Below are 23,606 nucleotides of genomic sequence, written 5' to 3'. Positions count from 1 at the left end.
TTGAATGTCTGAGGATTTGTGTGCATACCATTTACTGCTACACACACACACTTATCAACTAACTTTTTGGTCATTATTCTTATAGAGGATCATTTAGAGGGGCATTTCTAATACTTTACTGTACATTGTATTACATAAATAAAGAAAGGAATCCAGAACACAAACAACTGTACAGTGTGTCTGTGGGTGTTTTTTGTCTAAACTAAAAATAATATTGGAGGATTGATTTATAGAAATTGAAATCATAGGTAACGATATTATTCATTCATTCACTGCCAGACGTTTTCAGACCCTCTTTTAGTTTGAAAAAAAATTGAAACAAAATATAAATAAATTCCTGGGATTGAATGGCTGGACTATGTAAAGACAAATAAATATGTCAATGGCAGTGAATGAGTTAGTGACATTAATTGTCTAATTTCAATTTAACAATGCCAAAATTGTTACTTAAAATTAGGGGTTAAATTGACTTTCAAGTGTTTTTGGGCATCTCATCAAATTAGTCAATTTACGGAGGATAGTCGATTTACTCACCTGCTGCCGTCGCCGGCTCCTGACTTTGACTCATGATGCCAGTTGTCAAAAATTGGTCTCACGCAGATATATTTTGGATTACATAAAATATAGACTCCCATGTAGGGCTGGCTGTAGAAACCATGCCAAGTTATCCTCAATGAAACCATTTTAATGAGTCCTCAGGGGGGAGGTTAGAGCTGACACGATGGTCTTGAAACACATTTCTTTTTATGGTTAGGTTCCTTAAAACTTATGCTGTTCTAATATACTGTACCTTGCAAACAAACCATGACACAACAGAACTTTTCTTGACAAGTAGTGGCATACTAAAATGAGTGTATTATTGCTCTGTTGCCCTGATATATTAAAATGTTTACATATGAATGTTAAGCTCCTATCAGTAGCATCAAAGGGAGCTTTACCGGGCGAATTGGTAGCCAAAACGACAACTCGACAATTCAGTTTGTCGACTGTAGCTCAGAATGGGCTGCTAAAAGCAGTTGAAGGGTTTGTTACGGTTAACTAAAAAGGAAATGGTGTCTAAGGCAGAGGTGGAAGGTTGTGCGCTTTTGTCTCTACACAAGTTGCTCACTGTGTCCTTGGCTTGGCCATGCAGAGATTGATACATTCATCATAATACAGTTGTGTGTGTGCGCGCGTGTTGGGTGGGCTGCGGGGGACCCAAGGCAACGCAACTCAACTCAACTCAACCCAACCCAAGGCTTTACTTTTCCAATAGATTTTTTTCCTCCGGGAACATTTAGCATGTTTGTTGACGGTAAGGGAAGGACGCAATGGATGCAAGTGAAAGAAGTGGATCAAATTGTACATGAATTTGGGCCGTTTATTTTACATATCTCTCGTGTGGTTGTCTCTTGTGTATTGTGTAAACCGTCGCTCCGATTTTTCCAGCTTAGAAAGTTGTCTTTTGTTACAGCTCAAGTGAAAATGAGAATTGGAAGAAGCAAATTGTATTTAAAAAAAACTGATACGATATTGCTTCAAAATTAACTAATACATTTTCAAGTCATACAGTGGTTCTAAAGTGCAAAATACGACAGCGTTTTGTGTCTTTTGGTATGATCTTTTTTTTTAGTTGCTTTTGTGTAGTTTTGTTGCTTAGGTATTTGTTGCTGTGTTTTGCTCTTCAGGCCCACTGTAAACATGCACATCCTCAAACCTCTAAATGGCATGTCCAGCTGCAACACAGTCCACAAAGATGGCCGAGGTGTGCGGGAATATGCTTCTGTATTTTTACCACAGCTCAGAAGACTAAAAATTAGCATATATTCACCTATCCACGTTTAATGCGGCTTACCGTGTTCAATGTTGTGGCTGTGTTGAAGCCTATCCAAGCTGTCATTGGGTGAAAGGCAGTCTACTCTTAACTGGTCATTAGGGCGTATAAACACAAGGTATATGCAGAGGCAAACATTTACACTCACATTCAAGTTGTTTAGTGGAAACTGAACATGTGAAGCACTCACTACACCATCAGTGACTGTAGCACATATTCATTAAATCATTCACTGCCATTGAAGGATTTACTTGTTTTTTGACGGTCCAGCCATTCAATCCCAGAACTTATTTATATTTTTTTCAAGTTTTTTCAAATGTTAGGGTAAAAGAGAAAGTGTCTGGTAGTCTGGTAATGACTTAAGTAAATTAAAGCATTTATTAATTCACCCAGAAATGAGTCAATTATTTATTACAGTGTTTTTTTTTTTGTACAAAAAGTTCAGGTTATGGTTAAAAATGAGAGCTGATTCAATATTTTCCGTAATTTAGTGTAATATATATATATATATATATTTTTCCAATTTAATTTACTATATTTGTCTTTAGTTGAGGCTGGTGGGAAAAGTGGTTTTCCAGGAGTATATGCAACCGTATTGCTCTGAATAAACCGTTTGTTTTTCTGTCCTGAATAAATTTACTAGAATCTAAGGCTGTAGACCCGTTTCAACTTACTCATCTTTGAAATTCATTGTTGTTCTTTCTATTATCTTTAGCGACTTAGTGGTACACTAAATACTTGTTATACTATAATACCTGGATTGTTTCTGACACAACCAAAGGCGGACGTTCTCGCCTCCACACACACACACACATACATACAGGCACACTCTGTGCTAAGCTTCTCAGCCGAGTAACGCAGCGAGCCCTCTCTTCATGGCTCTCTGTTTGAGTCCTCTGTCACTACAATTCCACCTCTGTCCTCCTCCTGCACGTCTCTTTCCATCCATGCTGTCATCCGCGGGCCCACCCCCCCCGCTCTTCCTCACTCTCTCCTCTCTTCAGTCAGTTTGTTTTGGCAGAGCTTAAGCGCCAGCTCATATGAGACTTGGAACTGGCACACTACATGATTCTCATTGCACCTTGTACCATGTGCATACTCCTACACTTGTTTCTTCTCTCAGCTCACCTGCATTGCTCTTGTACTCTTCATAAATGTGTGGCATTTCGCTTCAAGAAAAATATAGTTGCATGACAAAATTATTCAGTCAGGATGATAATGTGTGTGCTGAACTTTGTCTATGATTTCCTATGGACACATTAACTATGGATTGGATCTTCATTAGCTCAACAAAATGTGCATGTTATATAACTAAGTAAAAAATACAGCTGTGATTTCAGAATTTTAAAATCAAATAACCCTAAACGGACCAGGTTGAATTTGTCCGTGTATATGTTTCTATGCATTGATTTCTTCCTTCTCTCCCATAACTGACAAATGTGTTAAATGTTACCAGGACAAACACATAGGGAAGCAATTGCTTTACAACTGTGACATCCATTGTCTATGATGGAATATTGATGTGGTATTGTTTAGTTTGGCTGGAAGAAGGCTGAAACTACAACAGTATTTTATTCTCTGACGTTTGTTGCTGTACAGCACTGGATATTGTTTGGCCAAGGAAGTTGGCATTGACATGTTTATTTTGGGTTGGTTATTATTATTATCATTATTATGCTATTTGTTATATTCATGTATTTTATGTTCAATCAACACCGTTTCCTCTGTGGTAGTTTTTTTTTTTTTATTGCTCTGGAAATTAAGTTAAAATAATGATTATTAAGATAACAAATATGGTTGCATTTGCTATAAAAATATGACTTTGAAAATGTAATGAAATCCACCAAAATGGTATGGACGAGGTAGTTTGCTTTTGCAAGAGTCAGGGGGGTAAATGAAATAGCGTTCAATTTCCACTTTTATTGGTGTATATTGGAAGACAAGTACTGTGTTCCTCTGCATAACTATTTATATTTCCTGAGGCGAATGTAGCAATACCTGTATTTCTTTTCAAAAATACATTTTACCCATTAGCCCCTCATCCTCCAATGAGCATCTGTAACATAATCAATTGCAGATCATCATCATAATTACCCTTTTCTGTTCATATTATTATTTGATGTATATTGATGTGTGCTTCAAGTTTGCGGCACGTTCTAGCCATTCACTGATCACGTTCATTTGTTATTTATAAGACTTGCCGCTGCAGTACCATCATTACCCAGAGTGATATTGGCTCGCCAGCTTTTCCACACAGCTGTTTTAAGGCTTAAAGGCCAAAGCTCGGTATTTTAACGGAAAAGTCCAATTACAGACATGATCTATGAACTAGTGAGCTATCCAGCTGTGTAAAATATATTAAACCAATACATTACAGTCAGCATGCAGTGGCTATTGCCAACATGAATCACATGAACCCAAGTACCTCAAACATTTAACCATTCAACAATTAATCAGTCGGTAATAAGAGTGAGTTTCAGCAGTTCAGTAACTTGGCTCTCGTTAAAGTTTATGATATCTGTTTTGGGGGATTTTTCTCTGATTCTAGGATTCAGCAACTACGTCAACATCCAATACACCATCTGAAGATTTTGTGGTTTTCTTCCCCAGATGGGACTCCCTACACTTGGTGGGTAGGCAGGGGCAGTGAGAAGCATTTCTACTGGGGAGGCTCGGGTCCTGGCATCCAGAAATGTGCCTGCGGCATCGACAGGAACTGCACTGACCCCAAGTACGACTGCAACTGTGATGCCGACCACTCACAATGGTAAGTTGGACTGTAATATCAGATACAACTGTGTGGTTAATGCAAAAGCAGTACACATTTCTGGTTAAACTGACACTTCCGCTTTCCTACTCTACATTGACTGCTAGAGTTTGAGTATACTATTCTCCAATCCTGCGTTTTGGCATTAACAACACAGATGTGAAAACAGGCCGCGTTGCTTCAAGTGTGTGGAAATGTGTTACTGTATATTTTGGCAGCAGTCACTTATGAAATATACAAATTAGAGCTGTCAAATTTAAAACATTAACTATTGAGCTTAATTTAAATTTTACAACGCACTAAAAAAATTAGCTCAGTTAACTCAGTTTTATTTACTTCCTGTAGGAGCTGACCTCTGCTCACTGTGCAGCCAAACTTAGGAGAGTCACTGTCGCAAAAACAGACTTCTACATAGTTTTACTTTAAAAAGTTGCTTGACGGGTCATTGGAGAAATCCAAACTAATTTGCCCACTTTGAAAAGCCAAATTCAAATACCATATTAGTTTTACGTCTTTGGTGTATTGTTCAACGAAATCATTTTATTTGACAGGATTACAGTATTTTACAGGAAAAGAATCATATTCAATGATTAGAACAGTCTTTGAATCGAAATATGCTTACATTTTTTTCCACATTAAGATTTTGCTCAAGTAAATATCAGTTCCAAGCTTTGTAAAATATTGTATTTGACAAATACGATTAATCGTGATTGATTATAGAACATTTTGCGATTAATTAGTTAAAAGATTTGAATCGTTTGACAGCACTAATACAAATATATCGTCAAATATAATAAAATAACAAGGGCTATGCACACACCTCTGAAAAGGCACTCGCTAATGCTAGCTGACGAACAGCCTAAATCCTCAGGTAATGACATTTAAATGCTTATACAGTGGAACCTTGCCCAGTATTAGGGATGTCACAATATCGGCAATATTGAGATATTGCGATATTAAATTTGCCATGATATCGTCGTCGTCATGTCACGATATTAATAGCAGCAAATCTGTTTAAAAGCCCAAGTTGTTTACCATTTGTGCAGTTCCAGTTTGAGTGGAAGGAGATGGAGATTGAATGTACCATATGTAACACTTCTAAATTGTGGGCGACTGCAATGCCCAGTGTGCTTTTAAAGTTGCCATTCACACATTAAGGCTCCAGCCTTCCCAGGCAGCAACACAATTGTCAGGTCATCTCGCTCAAGGACACTTTGACAGCGGAGATCAACTCTCCAAGCCCAGAGTTCTGGGGACACCCGTCCGATGCCGATACTCAGCCCCAGCGGCTGTGAGGGATTACTTGGAAATCATGGAAACAAGATTTGTAGAGTAGCCCTTTCTAACGACATTCCTAAATTACAAATCAACAAACCTGATTCTGGTCCAGGAACCTCTAAATTAATTTGCCAGCTTTCACCCTTTGAGTTAATTCTTAAAGGTCACCCACAGAAATCCTGAACAAAACTTTTTTTTTTTCCGCTGAAGTTTTGAAGCAACTCATTTATTCTGAAACTCAAATAGCAAAGGTCAAGGGACCTATTAAGCACACATTTTGTTTCATGATCACACACGCCATTGCTGAGTATTGTAAGTGGCTTACACCATCACTGAATATATGAATCTCATCTGCAGCACTTTATAATGCTCTTTTTTTTGTTGGGGGGGGATGTTTGTCTATTGTGGTGAGCAGTCTAAATTGAAAAGCAATATTGACAGAATGTTGAATGTCACAATGTTTTTCAACCATCTGATTGAAATTGCTCATGAGCTAACACAATTGGCTATGGCTGTGCAGTGTGCATGTTGCACTCTAAAAACAGGTTAAAAACAACACAGTTTTGGGTAGAAAATGGACAGACCCACAAATTGTGTCAGTTCGACCCACATTCTTGCATTTTTCTGTACAAAACAGCCCAATTTTGGGGTTGTTTTCTGCAAAACAACCCAGAAAATTGGGTCAAATTGACCCAAGTAGTGGATCGGTTCTTTTTTTACCCAAAATTGTGTTATTTTTAACCCAACTGTTTTTAGTCTTGTACTAATCTTAGTCTTGTACTAATTGCTGTGTGTGTTAGCGAGGATGAGTGGTTTTATTTGATTTTATCTTTCCCTTCATCTTCAAAACTGACAGGACAACAAATAAGTCTTATTGATATTTCTGTGTTTGTCTCATTCGCTTTTTAAAATACTTCCCACAATTCTATTTTCAGATTGCACACACTTCCAATATTCTTTTTCTACAGCTCATTCCAGTTGTAGCTAAATTAAATACTCCATCTTATTTTATAATGTCAGTTGAAAAGGTAATGTGATAAGTTTAATGATGCAAGTAATAAATGTATTCATTTGCCCAATATAATTGATTCTCTTATTAACACATTATTATCATGATGAATTAATTCTTTTTTGTTCATTTCACCCTCGGAACCACATTTCATCAAGTTCAGAGTATGACATTTTACTCGGCTGATTTGTGTTTGACTTTGTCCTCCAGGAGAGAAGATTCTGGTCTTTTGACATATAAGGAACACCTGCCAGTCAGCCAGGTTGCAGTGGGCGACACCAACCGAGCTGGCTCCGAGGCCAAGCTGACTGTTGGACCTTTGCGCTGCCAGGGAGATGGTGAGTTTAGTCATTGATGAGTACTGTAGGTGGTAATAATGTCCAGTAAAAGACAATTGCCACAGGGAGCAAGTTTTTTTTTCACCGCAGTCCGCCGAATCTGGTGGATTTCTGTTCCACCCGACATCCATGGAAGTGAATTATAACTAGAAATACATTTCAGCTACACGGTGAGCGCTGAGGAGTTTCTTTCAAAGCAAGTTAAAGGTCACCACTGTGACTCAAAGCCTGAGCACACTGCTTTATAATGATCAGTGGATCTTAAAAGAAACTTCAATCTTTACAAGAGGCCTGTTCAGGAAGATGAAACACGGAGAGCACATAGTGGATTAGCTGCAGGTATGAAAGATATTTTAGGGCATAAGGCTGAATTAGTGCAGTAGCAATGGCCTAATTAAGAGAAAATATGTGCATTAATAACCTAAGCTGCTGAGAAGACTATCGTTTCCAAAATTCTCAGCTGGTTGCAGAGTCATGGCTGTGTAACCTTTTCGTGAAGGGTTCAGTAAAGGTTGGATCAAAAGAACACCTCCAGTCTTGTTATCGCGCTTATTAAAAATGCTCCTGTTGACAGCGCACAAAGCCTTTTAACGGTCAGGGCTAGCAAATGGCAGCTTTGAATGTTGGTGTTAAGTTGGAGAAATTTCCAAGGCGAGGCATATTTTAAATGGTTATGATCTTTAAAGGACTGCATCTTCAGGATGCTGTTGGATTATTTTCCTAACAATTTGGCAGAGAAAACTTGAGCGGGCTGGATTATAGTTGTAATATCTTGTTTGAGGTGAGTGGCAGACGAACAGGAAAACTGATATGCAAAATGTATTTATGAACCAGAACAACAAATTACAAAATGGAAGCCTGCTTCATGGAGTTTACTTTTTTTTTCTACTTGTACAGCAACTGAATGGCCAATCTTACAATTTCCTGCCATATTGCTAACAATTCCCATTTTACAACACTTTGTTCCATGTTTTGGCTCATAAATAAAGCACAAAAGACACAGCAGCAGTCAAGGACACTGTCAGAGCATCACTATATGCCGCTGGCATAGATAGATGAAGATATATTTCAAATTAATAGTGATTCGGCTGTAATCATGCTTCCTGTGTTTGTGTACTTTATTAAAAGGGAGATGTAAATAACACTCGAATTAATGAGTAAAAGTCAGCGTCCATGACGTACCACTGTTGTTTGTATTTTGTTATTGTTTTGTACTCCCCCACCCTGCAAAAAAACAACAACCTATTGCCACTCTGGTGTCTATTGTCCTTGTGACTATAAAGTTGTAATATGAAAGGCAGATAGGGGAAGCACTTGGGACATTATTATGGTAATTACCCCCAAGAAGAGGACAATTTTTGCTAATGGTAATAGAAATAGCACATTATTAGGCTGATTTAGCTGCGTACTGTCCTTTGAGGCATTGTTAGAAACCTTTGGAAAGCGTTAAGCCTCTTTTAGACTTTACTGCTGCTGGTTTGACTGGCTTTCAATTAAAAATACCAGAAGAGGGAACAAGTGAAAGGTGATCATGCATAGCAGTTTGCCTCATTATAATACAGAGTTTGTAATTGAGTGTGTAAGTAGCATGGTGCTTATACATGCACATTATTTAGGAAACTTTTTTTTTTAGCTCATTTGTGCTGTCTACAGTGGGGGAGAATGTATGTGAATATGAGCAGATTTTATGTATGCATGTGACATCAAAAAGACATCTCTTTATGATCTTCATCTTTTATCCACTTTCATGTATTTCCCTGTAGTTGACGCTTGATTTTTATTTTGTGACACATCTTGTTTCCCTCCCAAAGTTCATATAATCAATGCACTCTATTTGGCTAGTGGTCAAGTGAAAGACACCCACCGATTTGGCAGCTCCTGACCTATTGACCATTTGTGCCCTCAGTTCTCCTGTGCTGTGTTGTGTTCCAACCTGTGGCGTTTCACTCCTGCTGATTAATTGCAACACTCACCCATCACATCAGTCACGCTTGACGATCTTTTCACGGTCGATAATGGAAAAGAAGCTTGAGTTCTCAAACACATTTAGGATTATCAGTACTTCCTATGTTCAACGATATGTAGTATCTACCTAATGTAAAATGTAAATCAATATACTATATTCATCCATTGTCTATACCGCTTGTCCTCATTTGGGTCACAGGCATGTTGGAGCCTATTGCAGTTAATTGAGTGAGTGGTGTAGTACACCCTGAAACACCCAGCAGCCAATCGTAGGGCAGATATAGACAAACAACAATACAATACAATACAATACAATGTTATTTATATAGCTCATTTCACAACAGCTACAGCTGTAACAAAGCACTTTACAAACAACAACAAAATAGCTGTAATACAACAAGTGAAATAAACTGGCGCAGTGCAATTGATGCTTCATTTCGTCACTGAGATAGTGATTTACTTTACCTCTTTCTTTCTCCTTTTTACTTCTCTTCTTTTTTCTTCCCTGGGCTCCAGACAGTTGAAGCTGTTTTGACATATCGACAAAGGGTCACGTCAATAAATTTGCCACTCCCGCACAGTGAGCGAGCAGATACCAATTGGCAAGAGGAGGAGGTGGGGGACTTGTTTGGTATCATATGCAGTAATCATATCATATCAGTCAAATTAAAGTTAATGCCCTATGTTAGCTTTTCCTTTTTAAGAGTTAACTGTAATAACTAGTTTTGATATGCATGCAGTTCAACTACCTTTGTTTTCCTGATTTTGTGACGCCCCCCGGAGGCTTGAACACACTTGACCACTGTTTCACTTATGCATAGTACTGTAAAATCTTGTGAATAAAATGCATTTTTTCCCTCATAAAATGATCCAAAATCGTCCCACCGTATTATAAAGTACCTGTGTTTTGTTGTAATTAGAGGTGACTTTACTGACAGTCTCCCGTGATCCTTGGAAGGTCTTACAATGTATTGTTTTCAAAATATCGTTTAGTATATCCAGGCAGCAAGCCTCGATGTAAGCTAGATAGTTACCCCTGCTGTGGCACCTCATTAAACGCCAAACACGTAAAAATACTGCTAAGTACATTTCAAGTTGTCACACTTGACAGACCATTTGAACACACTGTACTAAACATAAAGCAACCACAAACAAATTATACCTTATCCAACTGTCTGTGGTCAGCCTGAGATAGTCAAGGTAAAATGGACTTGACATTTTTCGTTAATTGGATGTCCAGTAGGACACAACAATTTCTTGTTGAAAGGAGGTTGGGTCAGAGTGGAAGTGAATTCTAAACTGGTGATTAAAACATTTATACACACTATGGAGCTAATGCCAGGACCATTTATAATACAATTTTGAATTTAGTATTGATAGATCCATTGCCAACAGTAGGGGTGGCAACTGGGGCGTCAAGGCATTTGGTGAAGGTAGCAGCTGCCAACCCTTGCCAGCCTGTAAAAGTGCCTATTATGTACTACTCATCCACTAACATCATTTCCAGAAAAGTAACATTATGATCGAGGGATGTCACAACATCGGCAATATCGGGATATTGCGATATTAAAATTGCCATGATATATCGTCGTCGTCATGTCACGATACTAATAGCAGAAAATCTGTTTAAAAGCCCAAGTTGTTTTCCCATGCTAATCACCAATAAGGGCGCATGACTGGCCAAGCCTATTTCTTTGTGAATGCTGTTATTATGTAGAAAAACTGAATATTTTGATGGTTCCTATAGATGAGCTCTTTTTTTTTTTTTTTTTTTTTTTTACAATATCGTAAGCTTTTATACGGTATCGTGAGCTTTTTATATATCGCCAACCTCCCCACAATACCATGCTAATTATCGTATCGTGAGGTTCATATCGTGATATTATCATGTAGTGACATTTGGATATCGTGACCTCCCAATTATGATCCCATGATATGTGCCCGCTTAAATTATTTCTCGGTCTCCACACCTTGACTACAACTCATGCTTGTATCAAAAAGTTGGTCTCAAGTGTTACACAAATGATTGCACCTTTCAAATTCCTCATTGTAAAAACATGAAACTGAATGAGCTCCTTCAACTGTTTGATTTTTTTTAAATGTATTTATTTTTACTCATGTCATCTGTTAGTGTTTTTCTCTTTTTCAATATTTTATTTTGGATATTGTAGGAGTTAGAAAATAGATGGTTGGAACACATTAGAGATAAAGGGTTATGTTTGCAACTGGGGTTTGACGTAACAAAGCACCACAGGTGTTCTGTAAAGTAATAACCCGAGCGTAAGAAAAGAAAATATGGATTTAATCTCTGGTGCAAGGCAGTTTGATCATTACGATAATAATGCTTTGTGTATCATCTTGTTGACTGCACATTTTTCATACTAAAAGAAATAATGGAGTGGACCCGTGCAATCTCATTGCTCGGCACAAGTGTAGATATGAGCCTTTTAACGCTCACTGAGATACATTTAAAACCCACCGAGGTGTTCCGTGATGAAATAGCAGACTGTTAAACTCCGTTTGTCCGACAGGAAGTGGCCTGGTTCTGTTTAGGATGCAGAACATGACAAACCACCTGGCCTGGCTCCTTGCTTGTGTCATACTCATTATGGGCCTCTCATCAACAATCTGGCCGCGCTCTTCCTAATGTCTCATCATCATGGAGCTGCCAACATACAAACAAACCGTTATTAAATGACCCATGACATCACATCTGCGCGTGTGCGTCAGTGTGTGTGTGCATGGCAGTATGGCCGGCGCAATTACCAAAGACGGACCGCGCTCTCACTTGACGGGGCCATATTTATTGTTATCTCACTCTATTATCCAGCAAGTGCGTTTCAAATGAGCGGACTAACTTTAAAATGACGATGACTTTGAGATATTTGACGCCATATTGCTGACTAAGAAATGTGAACATGAGACCCATATTATAGTTGGCCCATTAAACAGATATTAGAAATGTCACTTTTGAATAGAAACTCGGTGCAAGATTGATGCCTCGCATACTGCGCATGACGCTGGGCTGCCATACGATTATGGCTTTCAAAGGGAATGACTAATGTCTTTTTGGGGGGGGGGAAACTTTTGGTACATGCATTAAAGAGCAAGTGTGTGCACATGCTTTGGCATTAATGGAACCCATTGCCCTGGCTACTTTAATAGGAGGCTGTACAGTCATCAGCTAGACAGAGAGGAATTAGTCTCATTTACTTATGGTAAAATGGGTTCAGCAAGTAATATTAATAGTAGACAGGAGTGAAAATTAATTTTAGGAAATGCTATGAGGCATTTGAGTGAATATCCTGTCATAATAATGGAACGCACATGCAGTGTGACGAGTGGCTTGTGTTAAAGTGAGGCAGTGAACATAATAAAAATAATAAATGGGAAATCTATTCTCTCAAGTAGCAAGGGCTCATTGCTGTTGTTGAAAACAAGAAAGGAAATTACGTTTGTGTGTTTAGTCTAAAAATATATACTGGTAGATATACACATTTGTTTATCTCGATCACTGCAAACATTTTTTTCGGGTGAAATTTACTGAGCTTTTTATTTTGAAGAAATTACTTGAAGAGTCACTGGGTTATATTCGGGATTCGTGCAACTATAAATGACAAACAAAAATTGTATCTAAAAATGTTTTAATTCATGCAGTTGCAAAAAGATTCTTTCTGGTTATAAATAAAATGCTTTCATGTTTCCATTTGTAACTAAACACAGAGGGAAGGTCGCGTGACCAAACCTGGAAAACAGATTGGTGGACTTCCTGTGTATTGTGCGATAACTATAGCATAACCCAAAAAATAAGAGATAAAATGAAATTGTAATTGTCGCACCATTTATAGACAAGAAATGACTTGTGAATGTTTGATTGAGTGGGGAAAATGACGACAAACAAAATGATTACAAAACCAGATTGAGAGAAATTAACCAATTACAATACAAGAAATGAATACTATTATGAGATGCAAAACATATCTGTCGCACACAAATAACTATTAAAAACACTATAAAATCACACTATAATTTTCTCACAGCCAAAATGCAATTGTCAGAAAACTCACAAACTTGTTTTCCATGAAATACAAACATAATTGCACGATATTCTACTGGCAAACACTATGTTTGTGCATGATTATCAGCACTGAACATCTCCTAATGGCAGGCCTGAATTTCCATTTTTAATGTGTTTGACTGTTTGGGATATATCCATGCTCACGACCAAATGGGTCAAACCAGTCATCTGTACCATCTGCTGGTGCTAGATGGTTCTATTTTATTTTGTGTTCTTCCTCACCATCTCATCATGGTATTTTCAGTTTATATATTTATCTCAACACTACAGTGGCCCTCATACAATACAAAATGACCGTTGCATCGTGGACTTCTATTAATTATGAGCAAATGGAACTCAAATCAAATAGATGACAGTGAAGGCCAATGTGAAGTCTTGAGATATTATACATTTTGAAAAGGTGGAGGAGGGGGGCGGGGGCTTACTGCTTTTCCTCAACACCAACGTTACGGTACTTTGGCAGAGCCGAAACACTTCAGACAAAGAGCACAAGAGGCAGCATAAACAGAATGACAATTTCCTGTTTGCACCTTGAGAACCAATTAGACGGATAAAACGGCTTGTCAAGGAAAGCACTTATGACTCGATTTGAATTTCGCTGAAAGGCACGCTGCTTTCTTGTGTGCTGAAACGTAACATCAAAAATGTTCATGCAGGAGCACAAAAGAGTTAAGATTAGAAGCTCAGACGCTTCACCAAATAAGATTTTGAGTGTGTGAGTGTGTGAGGGGTGGGCCGGGGGGGCATCAACTGCTTTTATGGCATAAGCCTTGGTGTCCAAACTCTTTTTCATTGAGAGCATAAACAAAGAACAAAAAATGCAGAGGCCACATTTATATTCAGCACATGTACTTGATTTAACATCAATCCGGTGTTTCAAGAATTGTGGGGAAATTATGGAAAAAGATTTTATTGGATTTCTGTGTCAGCAGTACTTCATCACCAAACCGCTGAATGATACTTTTCAACTACTGTAGCTTTTAAATCATAAGGGGCTGGCCTTCCTGACATTACCGTAATGCCAAATATAATATCAGATATTATCAAAAATTACAGTCACAATGAATGCGCTGCACATTACTAAGTGCAGTGTGAAAAGGCATTTAACAATTGCATATTCACACAGTATATTTGTTGCTCTGAGCAGCAACAAATAATTTCCACATTGAGTACGAAAGAAACGGCAAAGTGTTCCAAGCTGAAAAACTTCAGCTCAATGTGCGTGATGTGTTTTGTAAGTCGGACATTGACTTTCAAACTTTCTCACTCACTTTTTTACTTTGCGTCCACTCTCCTTTTGAGTTGCAATACGTCTTGTAGAATGCAGGAAAGCACAATCTTAATTTCACGAGGCGAGCCATGTTTTATTGTATTTTTAGAATATGCCATAGGGTCGAAGTTCCTACATGCATCCCGTTGAGTATCACACATTCAAAAATGACATTCATGTGCACAAAAGTTTTATCAACCATCGCAAGATGGAAGAGAAAGTGATGCATGTACCACACAGCACAACCCACTAGTTGTCTCTTAGTGGAAAAACAACGGATCTATACCTTGGCTACACTACTCATCCCTGCAACTCTGTTTACTCTCCAACATTCACTTTCTGTCTCACTCCAATTTCCTGCACCTCATACCTGAGATCCTTTGAGCTCTTTCTCCCTCACCTCCCACGTTTTTTTTCTCCTCTTGTTGTCTCTCTCCCTCCTCCTGAAGCATGACTCTGCCTCAGGCTCTACTTCTTTATCCTTGTGTCCTTCCCGCTTCTATATGTCGCTGTCAGCCTTTTCGTCCCCTTTCTTGCTGGCGGCTTTTGACGTTTCAGGCAGTGCATACAAATCAATATCCCACTATCGTTGACTTTTTCACCCTGTTTACTTGTGGTTGTGGTCTGATATTGTCAATGCAGAGTCAAGAAGCATTCAGTAGTTGTAGAAACTGACACTGGTCCAATAAGAATGTCTACTTGCTATGTTTTTCAGCTCCCATGTTTTTTTTTTTTGTTTTTTTTTTTTTGTACCTTATAAGAGTAAAATGTCGTCATTATCTTAGCTCTGAGTTTTTCAACCACTCAGGAAAAAATGAACTTTCTGTGGCGCTTCATAGTGACCACACATTTATTTCAGTGGCCTGAATTAACCCAATCCAGCAATAATCATAAAGGTCCTGCAGTTAAGCAATGCTGTATTCTAATTTGAAACATACAAAGTCATTGAAATAGTAATAATAGGTGGCCATGCATTTTTGTACTGTACCCGTGTATACATGGCCGCTATCTGCCCTTGCCTCTGGTGACAGGATGTAAGGCAATCAGGATAACGGTTCCTAAGCTTTGTCATGCGGGTACACTTATCGCAAAGATTCAGGAGGCGCACACACACAGGCAAAACACAGACAAAAACTCTGCTTGCTGTGCTTTTGCAACACTTGTCTTACACCTAAATAAACATCATATTGTGTCTTGAGACAATGCTTACTGAATTAAAAGTTGATTTACATTCCAATAATGCCAAGGGGTACCAATGAAAAGAACAAGATATCTTCTTAATATCTTCTTTATCGTCTTAAATTGTATACTTTTAAAATGTTTTCTCCCCTCATGAACACCCCCCCCCCCACGCGCCAGCATCCCCTGAGTAATCAGGGCCGCACAGAGCCATGACAAGGCGAAGGGAGGCAGCAACGGTGGCGTCACTTCATCAACCACAGTCTGATAATTCATCAGCAGCTGTTTAGCATGAAGCTACTTTGTCTTCATTAGCAGCCGCTTCTTCAGCTTCAATCATAAGTCGTTAGAAAAGTTATCAGAAGTCGAGCCAGACTTTAGCGCCTATCTCCTGCGTGTCTCCACATTCCAATGAATGACATGAAAAGACATTATCTGATTGTGCTGGCGTTTTAAATTATAATCAATTGTTCATTACATTTCACTGACCTTGCAGAAGTTGACTAGCTACGTTAAAAACTCTCCATAGGAGTGTGAGTTTTTAATGATGAAATCATTTTATTGAAGAAATACTAAATGCGGAGCACAAAGAAATCCGGGTGAGATAATTGTGTTTTAATAAGATGAGCTAGATAGCACTTGGGGATCTAGTTGGATATTTAAACTGAAAATGAAATCTTTACTATGGTAAAGGATTTATTATTTATTGTGGGCAATAACAATGAGACCTGGAAGGACGTGAATGGGAGGCCTTGGGATCTGCCGGATCATAAAAGGCTACCTGTGGGTTCTTAACCAATTCTCCTGTGTGTTTTTACAGATAACTACTGGAACGCCGCTTCGTTCACCACCCCATCATCCTACCTTCACTTTGCCACTTTCCAAGGGGATACCAGTGCTGACATCTCATTCTATTTCAAGACCAGTGCACCGTACGGGGTGTTCCTGGAAAACCTCGGCAACACAGACTTCATACGTTTAGAGCTGAAATGTAAGTTTTCAATCCTTCACACACACTAATCATTTTCCTATGATATGGCAGCAAAGAGCAATTATTGACCAAAGCAAATTAAAATGAAACTATAATTGCATTGACTCTGGTACATTTTTTAATTCTTTTTAATGTAATTTTTTTCCACAGAAACACATGCTTTGTTTTACTTTAATGTCGAGAAAAAAAACCCTCCATCCTCTCAAAGATTCTCCCCCATAATCTTTTAATGTGATGACACACATGAGGACTTGCCCACACAGTCACTGTAATTGTGTGTATTTTCGCAAACGGACACCTTCACAGTGTAATGACATCCACTTCAGGAGTTGAAACATCCGCCTTTGCAAAGATAATAAGGTTCTGTGACAGCGTATCACTACTTTTTTTTTTTTGGTTTCAGCACATCAGCACTTTATCAAGAAGTATCTTATATTGTGGTTAACTTATTTAGTCACATGACAGCAACAACATTTCTTGGAAGCCCCCCAAAGGTAATCTTTTTCATGATACCGGTTCTAGTTACAGACTAGAATGGTTTCCATGGCATCTTTATTAACCATGCAGGCATTGCATTAAGTTAAATGTAGGAAGTTAAATGAAATTAAACATTTTACCATTATTCACTGTTATATAAGTGCAAAGAAAGGTTAACAACTTTACAATTAAATTAACTGAAATAAAATTACTCATCCTTTTGAAGACACCTGACATACATTCAATTAATTTTTTTCTATACAATATGTGCTAGTAAAATTTTTGGACTGGTGTCACTAACGATGTTTCAAACCGTGCTCGACGAGTTTTCCACTTCAGTATGTTTCATACAATCAACCAGCATGTCGACGAAAGGATCGTATGGCATTTGCTTTCTTCAGCGCACTCAAGAAGAGGTGAGCAGTGTGACAAGACAATTTGTGGCTGTTTCACCATGACAACGCATCTGCTTACAATGCCCTGGTCGTCCGACAGTTCCTGGACGAGGAGAATATCGCTATGCTGGAGCAATCACCTGACCTAGTGACGTGATTTTTTTTTTTTTCTTTGTCCCAAAGCTCAAGGGGACTTATTTTGGAGACGTGGACGATATCAAGATGGCCATGGCGAAAGTTGAAGTTTGTAGTTTGGATTACAATATCTTTTCTGGCACCAGTCCTGGAACTTTTCTGATACACTTTTTACAGTGGATAAAAAAAAAGTTTACACATCCATGTCCAAATGCCAGGTTTTTGTGGGGGAAAAAAAAGACAACAAATTGCTGAAGTTTTCAAATGATGACTTCTACAACATTCCTAGGAAATGATAATGTCACTAATTGGCTAATTGTGTACACCTTGGAGGCGATCTGGTGCCTGCATTTATGATTTTGGTGACCTGGCCTGGTGCAAGTTTAAAAGCCACTTTTGTAAAGCTTTGCCAATTTTAGAGGAAAATAAAAAATTTGAATCCCATGTCCTTAAATGTTTTAGAGTCAACACAGGCAGATGGAACGAAGGAAATGGAAGCATTATTGATGGGTACTAAATGACATCTGTGCAACATTCCCTTTCGGAGTCCCTTTTCACATGTCATGCAGCAGGTTGCCATGATCCTTTTCTCACATTCCAAATGACTAACCGTGCAGCTACGCTGGATTTCACTCTGATTAAGAGTGTTAAAATTGCAATTAAAATTGCAATCTTCAATTTAATCACGGTGTGTGTCCTGGCACAAACGCGCGCACGGATAGATGACCATTTGCCTCTCATTGGGATTCAAAGTGGATTTGAGCATTTGGTGTCAAAGGCGGCTTGCTGCCCGTTGCCCCGCTGCTTTGCCAAGTCTGCCATTTTTTTTTTTTTTGTCAGATGCCAAGCGCACAAATGATTTTGGAATAAAAAAAAGTGTTCTCCAAAGACTATTAATTTTTGCAGACGGACAAAAATGCCAACATGCCTTTACACCATTCTGGATGTCAAAGTTTTAAGAAGTTTGCCAACGGGTGGAATGTTGTCTTCCAAAGGTGTTTGCAGCAAATCACATTCCCAAAGTCTCACTCAGAAAAGTGTGTACGTGTTGCCATGATGTAAAAAAAATTCCCTCCCCCTTTAGATTCCCCCAACAACATTGATTTCTTTTCTCCCCCGCTATCTTCCGTGCTCTCGTGCATTTTTCCTCCACCACACACAGTTGTACCTGCAATCACAAAACAGAATTGTGTGCATGTGTTCACTCTCTCACTTAGTCACATATTAACACTCAATCCCTGCCCCCTTGCATGGTGCAAAAATTGTATTTTCCGCAATCCAGTCTGGCCATGAAATGACTAGCACTAGACCCAAATAAAATGTTGGTGCAGGAACTCAAATTTCTCACGCTGCACACACACACACACACACACACACACATACGCGCACACGACATTGTGCAAAATGCACATTACTGTGACCTCGGTAGACACAAAGCTGCCAGGTAGATGCTATTTCTCTTTGAATCTCACTAGAAAGAAGAAAGCATGGACATAATTGAGAGGCTGCAAAGAAGACTAAGTGTGCGATCCTTGCCGCTAACAGGATTTGAGGCAGTATAGAAGACTCTTAAAATGCAGGAAGTCTTTACCTCTGGGCGCCTCCGTGGCTGTGTATGTGCCATTTGAGACTTGAGAACACTTCTACCCCCAAGGTCATAAATATTCTCAGTCATTTTCAGATCAGGATTTTAGCTGAGGAATATACTCTACTGGACTGGGACTTATAAAATTGTATGAATGTCCATGTTGGGTGAAGACCTAACAAGGCCTGAGGTGTGTGAAAGTCTAAGCGGCCACCAATTTTTGGCTTTCTGGGCAAGTATCTCATGATGGATAAGTCGCAGAAACTAATAACAGCTTTTAAGAGTTTGTGAAGAGTCACACGGCAAGGCTAACTGGGCAAATCAGAAATGCACTTTTGGATAAGTGAGTTTGGAGTGAAAAGCAAAGAAAAATAAGTAGGAGAACTGTGCATTACTGGTGGTGAACTCAGTTCATTTTATGGACTCGGGTCACCAAAGGCAAACCAAAAAGATGCTAAATGCCCAAAGGTTTTATGAGGTAAATATATGCACATTTTCAAAAAATGCAAGTTTGCAAATTAGAATATTGATAATATTTTAGACCCAGAATCCAAAATGGATTACCTAAACAAAAACCACTAGTGTTAGTCTCACAAGATTTGCTTCCATTTTGCATGTTTGACATGTGAAGCATGACCTATCCATTACCTATTTTTTTATTGAACTCCAAATCGAATCGCCTTCGGGGTATTTCAAGTTGTATTTGTGTGCCGGTATAGGAAGTTTAAGAGAAGCCAAATTTCCTTGTTTATTCCCTTCACAATTAGGTCATGTGGTCATCACTGTTGATTTGTTTGTTTGTGAGCAGGATTACACAAAAACCTCCTTAGTGTTATCCAAAGCTTTATCGAGGGGACTGGCCAAGGAAGAACCCATTAATTTTGCTGTAGGTCCAGCTGAAAGGCCAGATTTCTTTTTTTTTTTCTCTTGCTTTTCTATAAATTACATGTTCCTCTATCTTGTAAAATGTAATGTTCATGACAAATTGCAGGCATATGGAGGAGGTGGGTATCTTTGGTGTGCAATTTGGAGCCCATCCAAATTCTGATTGTTCAGCCTTGGCAGAGATCTGTGCCCCACTGAGCGCCAGCTCAGTCTGATTGTTTTTGTCACTTGGCTGTTTACACCTCTGTATCCAAAGATAAATAGAGAAAGCACAATGAGACGATGATCAGGTGGTGTTTCTGAAGACCAACATACAAATGCTTAACACACTCAATTAAATCAATGTGTACATGACTTGGCTATGAAAATCTTCCCGCGCTGCGCCAAAATAATTCAAAAATGTCAATCCTGCAGCATATTAACGTCCAGTAAGCACAGTGAAATAAGTGCTCTTTGTCACTGCCCTGCAGACTTGCACTGTTCAACAAGGATCATTAATTTAGTGTAGTAAAGGCCGTCACATTGCTTGAACACGCGGCTGTTTGTCTCGGAGGCGTCGCTTTTTGAGATTTATTTTATAGGTTAATGCACTCATTTTAACCATGTGATATCATTTGTCTCGCAAATAATCCCAATAGAAGATTGGGTTAGTGAATGCAAGTGAGCTGTAAAGGCAGAGAAAAAAAATGGACCTAAAGGATGGCTCGACTGCAAAAATAAGACGGTTATTTCCTCTATCCACTACATACAATTAGCCTCGCTAGCATCTGAACCAAATGAAGCCATAATGAAGCAGAAACAGAAAATATATAGTGCTGCTAAATGGTCATTAATCTTTTTTTTATTTCTGCTGTCCATTGTCCATCTGCAGTATGACACCACTCACAAAGTATGCCTTTTTTTCCCCCAAATCATTCAATTCCAGAAGTCACACAGTCGCGCCTAACATTGGGCATATTGTATGAAATTGGCTTTTATTTGACAACTGCAAATATAGACTTTCCAGCTGCAAAAATAATTGTCCTCATTGCTGCTTTGTACCCTTTACAGATAAAACATGAATGGGCGCCTTGGAAGTGCAAATGAGGAGCGCTGTCATTCATTTAAGCACACAAATTAGTGATTTAAGATGTGAATTTTTTGCCCTTTCCTCTTACGTTTCTGCCCTGTCACAACCACACACACTACCACAAAACATATCATAAAAATCATCTGGAATGGACAAGTGGTTCACTCAATAAAAACATGTTTTTAAAAAACACAAATACTCAAAGGATTTCTGTGCTGGTCACCAAATGTAAAATAGCGCCTCCTGTTGAAATGTTAACTTTTCATCTCAGAGTAGCTCCAGCACACTCCATTGGCTTCAATCCCTCCATTACAGACATGCACACAAATCCAGTCATTATGAAAATTAATCATGCAGCCAAACAAGGTCATCGTGCTCTATTAAATTTTGCTGTCTTCCTCTGCTGCTAATTTACACGCGCTGTCATTTGTCTTCATGCATTTGTCTGCTTCGACTTCAGCTCCTGGCCTTGCCTATTGTGCCAATGAATGCTCCACAACAGCAAATAGAAATAGAAAAGCCCAGTCACTCTGACATAAATGTATGTCGTGCAAAAGCCAACAGTTGCTGGTGCCTATCGACCTTGCCTCCGAGATTAGTGCTTCTCCACATCTGTCACGTATCACCGGGCAAAAATCTATACCAGCCAAATGAATTGCTTTGAAATAAATGAGCCATTAGATTAGAAATTGAGTGCACATTTACCTGTACAGATGACTGCTACAGAAGAGGACGTTTGGGGGCTTTAGAACGTGTCGCTTTTATTGTTGAGTGACTATGGCAAACGAGAAAGTATTATTCCTTCAGACCAGGCATCCTCATCTGTTGGCATCCTGGGATGTGCCTATTGTTTAGAAGTAGCCTCTGAAAATACACTCTGAATTCCTCATATTATATTGTTAAACTAAACTACACTAAATAAAGGTGACTTGAGTATTCTTACATGTTCTAACGGAAATTCGGGGAACATTCGATCAGTACCAGACTTTTTCAGACCCGCTCTGTGAAAATAACTATATGTCATTGGGATAAAATGAGTTAAGGAACTGAGCGTTAACATGATAACTGCATGTCTAAAAATGAATAAAGTGAAATCAAAGATCAAGATTCCCCAGCACTGATGACAGTACAACATCAATAGTTAGCCTTCTTAAAAAAAAATGATGCATTGTAGACAAGTGCATCACTAACAGTTTATCAGTTGAAAGGATGATACTATAAAAACACTGGTTTTATTTATTGCTTGGTCTGACGAGCCCATGAAAGGTTGTTTAAATTCCACTGGAATTCGTAGTTTTCTTTCGTGTGCAGTGATGTTCAAGTTAACGAGATGGCGTTTTAAATACATTTGACACATCGCTAGCCATGATGTCTGCTAGCCATAGGCCGAGCTTCACTGTATTTGTTTATGGAGCGAACTGGTGGCTATAGCGTGAGGCATTTATACTTCTTCTCCCTCACCTTAACATGTTCTGAATGGGATTTCGGTGCACCTCTGTAACATTCTTAAAAATCTGAATAAGAATGTACAGTATGTCTTTTTTACTATCAATCCAGGACCCACCCAAAACGGGTCCACGACATGCATAAAGTTTTTTTTCTTTCCTTCACACACAGCTCCCCAAGTTGTCTCGTTTTCCTTCGACGTGGGAAATGGCCCAGTGGAGTTAACGGTGCATTCGGCCGCGCCTCTCAACGACGACCAGTGGCACCGCGTGATAGCCGAGCGGAACGTCAAGGAGGCGATTCTTCAGCTGGACCAGACCTACCGTGCCTCTCGACCGGCGCCGGCGCAGGGGCACACGCGGTTAGAACTGTTCAGCCAGCTCTATGTGGGTGAGTCCAACAATCATGGACAATATGTCCACTTTATAACAACCAGATGTCATGTCATTGGATGGAACCGTTTAATGAAACGGCAGCACAGTGTGCTAGTGGTTAGCACGTCTGACTCACAGTTCTGAGGTTCTAGGTTTGAATCTGGGCTCCGGACTGTGTGGAGTTTTTTCTCTCTATGCTTGTTTTTCATGCACTCTACATTGTCCATAAGTATAAATGTGTGTGATTTTGTTGTTGTTGTTGTCGTCGTCGTCTCTATGTGCCCTGTGATTGGCTGGCAACCAGTCAACTATGTACCCCGCCTCCCGCCCAAAGGCAGCCCGGATAGGCTCCAGCTCTCTTGCGACTCCCATGATGACAAGTGGTACAGAAAATGAATTGATGTCAATTAAAACGCTTTCTGTACTAGCTTTATCCTTGTAAGACCACCCATGTATAGAGTACTGGGAACATTTGAAAGCTTAATACCTTTTTTCTGGTAAAAGAAGGCCCAGCCTCCAGTGGAAATTCTCTCCTAAATGGCTTCAGTTCGG

The 23,606-nt window shown here is 39.1% G+C and overlaps 1 protein-coding gene across 3 annotated transcripts in view; it reads left to right on the top strand.

Moving 5' to 3' along the window:
• cntnap2a (contactin associated protein 2a) overlaps nucleotides 1-23,606 on the top strand; it is a 248,014-nt gene that overhangs the window by 196,975 nt on the left and 27,433 nt on the right. For all 3 annotated transcript variants that reach the window (XM_086021181.1, XM_086021180.1, XM_086021182.1), the window contains 4 exons: nucleotides 4,424-4,580; nucleotides 7,078-7,205; nucleotides 16,518-16,688; nucleotides 22,852-23,070. In XM_086021181.1, coding sequence (XP_085877307.1) covers nucleotides 4,424-4,580; nucleotides 7,078-7,205; nucleotides 16,518-16,688; nucleotides 22,852-23,070 — 675 coding nt within the window. The remainder of the gene's footprint in view (nucleotides 1-4,423; nucleotides 4,581-7,077; nucleotides 7,206-16,517; nucleotides 16,689-22,851; nucleotides 23,071-23,606) is intronic.

This window comes from Filicampus tigris, chromosome 21 (genome assembly GCF_054856515.1).
Source record: "Filicampus tigris isolate MCC_2025a chromosome 21, RoL_Ftig_1.0, whole genome shotgun sequence".
Classification (NCBI taxonomy): domain Eukaryota; kingdom Metazoa; phylum Chordata; class Actinopteri; order Syngnathiformes; family Syngnathidae; genus Filicampus; species Filicampus tigris.
Note: the sequence above shows the minus strand (reverse complement) of the source record. Positions and strands in the feature narration are given on the sequence as shown.